Source organism: Sphaeroforma arctica (assembly GCF_001186125.1).
Source record: "Sphaeroforma arctica JP610 unplaced genomic scaffold supercont1.263, whole genome shotgun sequence".
Taxonomy (NCBI): domain Eukaryota; class Ichthyosporea; order Ichthyophonida; genus Sphaeroforma; species Sphaeroforma arctica.
This window is the reverse complement of record NW_014040295.1, coordinates 5,179-13,076: the sequence shown is the minus strand read 5'-3', so window position 1 is coordinate 13,076 and position 7,898 is coordinate 5,179. Positions and strand designations below refer to the sequence as shown.

Genomic DNA, 7,898 nt, shown 5'->3' with positions numbered 1-7,898 from the left:
TATATTGCATGCGATTATGTATAGTATGTCTGGGCTTGCGAGCGCAACGATCTAGTACACACCATACACTCTGTCTACATTCCGTTGTATGTACCATGTTTTTGCACACTTGTGCTCCCACATCTCTCAACTAGTTCACTCCTCCTCAACAACTTTATCATACCCCACGGCTACTCATAAGTGTACATACACCCCCTCACACTCCTCACAGACACGAAGGGGCTCTTCGCCGGCTGAGCCGCTTACTAGTGCCAGTCACAGCGGTCAGCAGCACTCACCCGCTAAGATAACCAGCAACCTCAGCGCACAAAACTCGCGATCAAAGGACTCGCCACCATGCTCATCGTCCCCTTCGCCGTCGTCGGGTCGGAGAAAAAGCTTAGCGGAGGTATGTGTGGCGACGGATGTGAAGATGGGCACTTTGACGTGAGAAATTGTGTGTATGTATTGGTTATTTGGTATGTGCTGAGTACACAGGCCTGGTCTATAACTAGGAACGGGTATAACGCACAAGTAGTTACGACATGCCTGTTCGTTCCATATACCTGTGGAACAAGCAATGGATAGTGCGTAATTCTACCTGTTATATAGCTCTGAATAGACTTGGAAATATACGTGTGCATATATGTGCAATATATATATATATATATATATATATATAATATATATATATATTCTAGGGCGATGCCGTCTATAGTCTGTATGATGATATCTCTGCCAGTTCGATCACTTCGCTATCTTAGTCTAAACAGTATCCGTGCTTAATACTATCTACATATTCATTCCTTGTTTGTACCTATTACTCTCGATCGATATGTTGTCCTTATGTGATTCTCTCTCTTCGATAGTTCTGATATCAAGTCAAGTCTACCAATAAAGGCACCAACACAAACACCATCTCAACCATCACTAATTCTCAGACCACCAACACATACACCATCTCAACCATCACTAATTCTCAGACCACCAACACATACACCATCTCAACCATCACTAATTCTCAGACCACCAACACATACACCATCTCAAACATCACTAATTCTCAGACCACCAACACATACACCATCTCAACCATCACTAATTCTCAGACCACCAACACAAACACCATCTCAACCATCACTATTTCTCAGACCACCAACACATACACCAACACCATCTCAACCATCACTTATTCTCAGACCACCAACACCATCTCAACCATAACTAGTTTTCAGACCACCAACACATACCCCATCTCGACCATCACTAATTCTCAGACCTTGATCTACAAGAAAAGTTCGTGCTCCTTAACTCACTTTTCTTTATCACACTCTCCATACCCACAGGTGATCATGTCGCCACTCAGCTCTTTCAAGAGCATGAAATTCGGAAACAGTAAAGACGATGTGCTAAACGATCCCAGTCTAAAAATAACCATGCCCACTGCCATCCCGGCAGCAACCACTACAGACACAGAGCAAATATTTTTTCCCGCGTCACCGAAACCTCGACGTCACTTGTGAACAGCTTTAGTAAAGAATAAACTTGTGAATGATCCGCCTTTTATTACTCTTGTTACTTGTCTGGGGAAGATCAAGGCTGCGCGATAACATGCAGAGTGGTGTGAACCTATGTTACCCTGGAGCATGTCTAGGTATAACAGAGCTGCTGTAATCGTCATATATTTCTAACTTATCATCGTAAGTCGCGCGAAGAATCGCGTGGTCCGCTATAAGCGGTAGTCAAACAGCACGCTTACGAGTCTCATTACAGATTTCCAATCTGCTTCACAGAGTGATCCTGCGATTTTGCCTCCAGCGATACAAAAAGAAACAGCATGCTTGCGAGTTTTGCAACAGCACAACTACACCCTTCTCCAAAGACTTTGTCACATTTGATTTTCCCTGGTGATACAAGAACAAACAGCATGATTACGAGTCTTGTTACTACACAACTGCACTCTTCACAGATTTTTTTCTGGTGTTACAAGAACAAACAGCATGCTTACGAGCCTTGTTACAACACAACTGCACTCTTCTCCACAGCCTGGTCACATGTGATTATTCCTGATGGTACAAGAACAAACAGCATGCTTACGAGTTTTGCAACAACACAACTGCACCCTTCTCCACAGACTTTGTCACATGTTGTTTTCTCTGGTGATACAAGGACACACAGCACGCTTGCGAGTCTTGTTACAACACAACTGCACTCCTCTCCACAGCCTGGACACATGTGATTTGTTTCTGGTGATACAGGAACAAGCAGCATGCTTATGAGTCTGGTTACTACACAACTGCACTTTTCCACATAGACTAGTTCCATGGATTTTTCCTGGTCACATCTCACTTACGCAGGCGGATGTTGATACTATTTCTAGTTCGGAACAAAGAGAATATACATGATACAGTCAAAACAAGGGCTGTTTGTTGAATATTTGAGGATCCTACATAGTACAATTCCCGTTCCGCGAAGTGCGGAATTTGCCGCCACAATATATCTAGCTGACCATAGACCTCGACTAGCGAAACACTTGTGTGTAATGATACTTCCAAAACAGATTCGATTATGTACAGTGAAAATGACAAACCGTGCACACCAACATCCCTATAATCCATTGAGTGCTTCAGTAGGAATTAATTCCGCCACACAATATATAACAACTCTCCAAACGCATTGCCGCCGAGTAAGACCCACATTCCCAACACCTCTGCACTTTGGTGAATTCTGTTCAATTCTAAGTTTGACGAATACATACTGAACCAATTATCAGACTGCGGAAGCCCATAAAAGCGATAGTGCGACTATGCTCAATTGTGCATTGAAGCGCTCCACATGGTAGCCATTGCATGTTACGATACCCATATTGGTTCCAAAGAAACCATTTTTTTCGATCGAAAAGCGAGACCTTTCTAAACTGCGCGGACGGTGATTTGCTACTGTCTGAGCGAAATCGGTTAGAACGAGGATGTGACATTGTTATCACTCTTCCAACAACCCTACAGACGATGAAAATTCGTCTTATATTTAGCTCCAAACCCCAAGGCCACTCGTTAACTGTATATATTAGTTTTGAGTACTTAGATGTTTGAAGGTTATAACTTGTACAGAGCACGACTCACCTTACTTCTATACCTTTGCACATACGTATGATATAATTCAACAACCCACGGATTCATGATATAATTGCAATCGTGTACAGATGTACACAGACTACAGACACAATGTGGGGTAAGGATCCCTGTAAGATTTGAAATTCGATGACCAGGTTCAAACTAACGATGTGCAACAGGTGTGGTCTGAGTCAGCACTCGGCACTCAGCACTCAGCAGAGCCTACTAATCTTTTACTCAACTCAAGGTGAAGCGTGAGCAAAGTGAACTGGAAAATTCAATATCAGATACACAAATACACCTTCGACATTCGTCTATGTACATAATATTTACTCAAAGTTACCCTTTAGGTAAAACTGTAAGGAGCTCTATTATAAATTTGTCCAAAATATTTTTTTTGCCTCATCGAGAATTCGAGATTTTTTAGATCAGATGCTATTTTTTTATTGTTTATGTTTAAAAAAAAATATCTTAAAAAATACCGTGCTCGAACTTTCGAAATTGGAAGTCACAGCCTCACGCAGGCTCAAGTGAGTCAAGTCTCAAGCTTAACAGCTACGCACCATTTCGAAGAGCCAACGTCCCGACGAGCGGCATTGGTAAAAGAGTTTCCTCCGCTACAAACTTAAATAGAAGTGGTAGAAGATCAGAGAAATCGATTCTGAGTGGTAGGTTAAAAAACAGCGGGCTTCAGGCCTCAGTCCGCTCCGGCTCACAGCCGAACTCACAGGGGAAAAACCCTACTGTAATTTATTTCTAAAGAATCACGTGTGCCGTACATATGACATTTTGGTCGGAGTTTGTTTTCATGTTTTAAAAGTATTCCACATCGTCATGTGCGTTAAGGCTGTGGGAGTCAATCAGAGACCTTCCCTCGTCGGAGTCATCTGTCATCACTACAATACAGAGCCATCGAGTGAGCTATATTTGCTCTGTAGTAAAGAGCGGGTCCATGGAAATCACTAAAAGTAATCGCAGATTTGCTTTTTTTTTTACAGTAGCTATCGTGTTTTCATTCGTAACCACTAAGGTTTTTCTCGGGACGTGGAGATTCTATTGGTTTATACAAAAACTCTCACACATCATTGTTTAAATTTATTACATAATTCAAAATTGAAACTTCAAAGTTCAAACCAATGCCGGCAGTGGATTGCACCTGAAAAATAGAGAACAGGTTGCAAAAAAACCTGGACTTTTCCTTGAGAATATATGATATTGCACCTGAGAAGTAGAAAGTGGGTCGAAAAAACCAGGACTTTTCCTTGATATTATTATGATATTCCATCCAACAAACTGAGCACAATCAAATACTGCCGTAGACCAATCAGAAACCACTGATACATCTTCGCGCTTTTCACTGAGTTTGCAGTCGTTGTTATGTGCGAAAATGTATTGCTTTCTCAAATTGAAGAAAGGGAAAGCGGGTTTATTGACGGTGCACAGTTGCAACAGTATATTGAATCCGATGTAAATACAAAATTGTTTGTTTGTGTCATACTGTCATTGCGTGACGAGACTCACGAGCGCCGTAGAAAGTAGAAGTTTGGAACAGGTAGAAGATTCTAAAAATGCCAAACAGAAAATATAAAAGCTGTTGGCTCGTGTAGGTTTCTCTTCACTTTAGACTAAAGAATACTAAATCATGTCCATTGCATTTGCAACCAGAGGGCTTCGGTCTCTCCACGGTGTCCACCGTATGGCACCCACCCTTTTCCGTGGAAAGTCCATGGCCGCTCACAGCCAGGTATGCATCGCACTATACTTTCGTGTGCTTCATGTTGGGTTTATTACGAGTTCTGTCAGGATGGCAGAATCGAGTTCTCATTTCTGGAGTTCAATATTCATTCCTCATTTTATTTATTTATGTCGCATATACAGGACCAGCACCTCCTTGCAGATGTAGGAATCTCGTCCAGCGTTCCTCTGCACCACAACTTGACCTACAAAGAAGTGAATGAGCACGAGATCGCCAACAATGAAGGTGCCGCTACTGCCAATGGTACATATTCCATTGACACTGGTATGTTCACTGGACGTTCACCCAAGGACAAGTACATTGTTGAGCAGTCCCCCTCCAAGGAAGATATCTGGTGGGGCCCAGTCAACGCTCCCATGAAGCCTGCCGTTTTTGACAAGCTTTACAACAAGGTCATCAACCACTACAATCAGACGGCCGATAAGATGTACGTCTTCGACGGCTACTGCGGTGCCAATCCCGCAACCCAGAAAAAAGGTAAGTCTCACAATTCAACAAATGCATTAATTGTAGCCTGGTGTCTGAAGTTACTCTATTTGAGGTATCGTGGAAAGCATATCGATCTATTCTATTGTGGTTATCATCGTGCAGGGTGACTTATGTGATACTCCCCTAATATTCAATACAGTGCGATTCATTACCGAGTTGGCATGGCAGCACCACTTTGTCCGCAATATGTTCATCCGTCCCGCGGATGATGCTGACTTGTCGGACTTTAAGCCCGATTTCACCATCATCAACGCTTGCAAAGTGACCAACCCTGATTACAAGGTATGCATGAGGTGTTTTGCAAATTTATGTACAACTTATTACAAGTGAGGGTTTTTGTGATCAGCACAACCCACTAACAGTCTCTACGGTTCGCGCACTAGTTTCAGCTGAAACACTTAAACGTATCGGTGTGTTTAATTTTGTATAGGTTACATTTCGGCGTCTGAAGAGTGTTGATTGTATTCTGCCTTTTGAGTGTATTGAATACGTACCCATAGCGAATACAAAACAATGTATCCGTATCCTATGACCTTGTGTGCGCATTGTAAAAGTAGATACCTTGTGTGCGCATTGTAAAAGTAGATACCTTGTGTGCGCATTGTAAAAGTAGATACCTTGTTCTTACACCTTTTTCTCTCAACAAAATTAATTCACAGGAGGATGATTTGAACTCTGACGTATTCGTTGGATTCAACATTGAGAAGAAGGTAGGCGTTATAGGTGGCACATGGTACGGTGGTGAGATGAAGAAGGGTATCTTCTCCATGATGAACTACTGGTTGCCCAAGGAAGGCATTATGTCCATGCACTGCTCCGCGAACGTAGGCAAGGACGGTGACACCGCTCTGTTCTTCGGTCTTTCTGGGACCGGCAAGACCACCCTGTCCGCCGATCCCAAGCGCTTCTTGATTGGAGATGACGAGCACGGTTGGGACCACCACGGTGTGTTCAATTTCGAGGGAGGTTGCTATGCCAAGACTATCAATCTGGCCCCCGAGACCGAGCCTGAGATTCACGCTGCCATCAAGCCCAATGCTCTTCTCGAAAACGTTGTGCTGAAGGAGGACAAGACACCCGACTACTTCGATGTGTCCAAGACCCAGAACGGCCGTGTGTCATACCCCATCTTCCACATCCCCAACTACGAGCCCACCTCACAGGCCGGTCACCCAAAGAACGTGATCTTCCTGACCTGTGATGCGTATGGTGTGCTTCCTCCCGTGTCCAAGCTAACCCCTGGACAGGCCCAGTACCACTTCCTGTCTGGTTACACCGCCAAGGTTGCTGGAACTGAGCGTGGCATCAAGGAGCCCGAGGCGACCTTCTCCGCTTGCTTTGGCGCTGCGTTCCTTCCCCTTCACCCCACGAAGTACGCTGATCTACTCAAGACCAAGCTAGAGGAGCACAACACTAACGTATTCCTAGTCAACACCGGATGGTCCGGAGGTGCCTATGGCGTAGGAAACCGAATGAGCCTCAAGACCACCCGTGCCTGTGTGGACGCCATCCTGGATGGATCTATCAACAAGTCTGAGTTCAAGGCCGACCCCATCTTCCAGTTCGAAGTGCCTCAGACTCTAGGTAACGTCAGCCCTGATGTTCTTGTACCAAGGAATGCCTGGGAGGACAAGGCTGCGTACGAGAGCGCTGCCAAGGAGTTGGCCAACAAATTTGTTGCTAACTACTCGCAATATATTCACGAGGGTAAGCCTGATTTCTCAGCCTTTGGACCTAAACTATAGATAGTTGGTTGGTTAATTACTTAGGATTGAGCGACAGGGCTGGAAGGTGATCCTGCAAAGTGTAAATATTTAACAGTACGTCTGTGCATGTATGTAAATATATAACCCAACAACTCACAACATTATTTAGTAACTCAGAATAAAGGGAAATTTAAACGACCACTGTTTCACACAACTTTTTAAAGCCGGAGAAAGAATGGCCTTCTGTATACATCCGAAAGCTTGTTTTATACGACCTAAAACTCTATCACCCCCTGTTCCCACAGGGGGTTAAAACCCTAAAACCCTAAATCGGTTTGGTTGGACATGGCACGTCAAAGGCCGTTCTAGGTGATTGGCCATGCACAGGCTCTCTATACCACAGAGAAGTGCACAGGTGAGGACCGAGTAAAGAGCTCTCCGTCTGTATGGGAGCATAGCAAGTTCTGGGTACCAACCAGAGCTCTATATCACATGTAGTACGCTGAATTGGGAGCGTGCGATCGCTGTGATGTTGTTGGAAAAGGAAGGAAGCTAATGACATTGTCTCAGTGCGGATGACGAACTCGCTGTGAAAGCGTACGCGGGGCTAATGAATTCTGTATGAAGCTGGGAACCCTCTTTACCGGCCTGCGTGTACGTATGTATGTATGTCTGTGTTTGTGTATGTATGTATGTATATATATAAATGTGTATGTATGTATGAATTTATGTATGTTTGTATGTGTGTATGTATGTATGTATGTATGTATGAATGTATGCGTGTATATAGATATATATATATATGTATGTATGTCTGGCTATTTGCCTATCCGTCTGTATCTATGTATCTAAGTA

At 43.7% G+C, this 7,898-nt stretch overlaps 2 protein-coding genes across 3 annotated transcripts in view; both read left to right on the top strand.

The window, feature by feature from the left end:
• SARC_04579 overlaps positions 1-3,124 on the top strand; it is a gene marked incomplete at both ends in the record, with an annotated part of 9,742 nt that extends 6,618 nt beyond the window's left edge. Inside the window, 2 exons of one of the 2 annotated variants that reach the window (XM_014301576.1) lie at positions 135-388; positions 1,326-3,124. In XM_014301576.1, coding sequence (XP_014157051.1) covers positions 135-388; positions 1,326-1,502 — 431 coding nt within the window. Of the gene's footprint in view, positions 1-134; positions 389-866 lie in introns of both variants that reach the window. The other variant, XM_014301577.1, reaches the window with a different exon arrangement.
• A 1,546-nt stretch (positions 3,125-4,670) lies between these two features.
• Positions 4,671-7,241, top strand: SARC_04578 (phosphoenolpyruvate carboxykinase [ATP]). Its single transcript, XM_014301575.1, has 4 exons — positions 4,671-4,836; positions 4,971-5,325; positions 5,477-5,619; positions 5,997-7,241. Exons 1-4 carry the CDS (start codon positions 4,735-4,737, stop codon positions 7,080-7,082), a joined length of 1,686 nt encoding a protein of 561 aa, XP_014157050.1. The 5' UTR covers positions 4,671-4,734; the 3' UTR covers positions 7,083-7,241.
• The last annotated feature ends 657 nt before the right edge of the window (positions 7,242-7,898 follow it).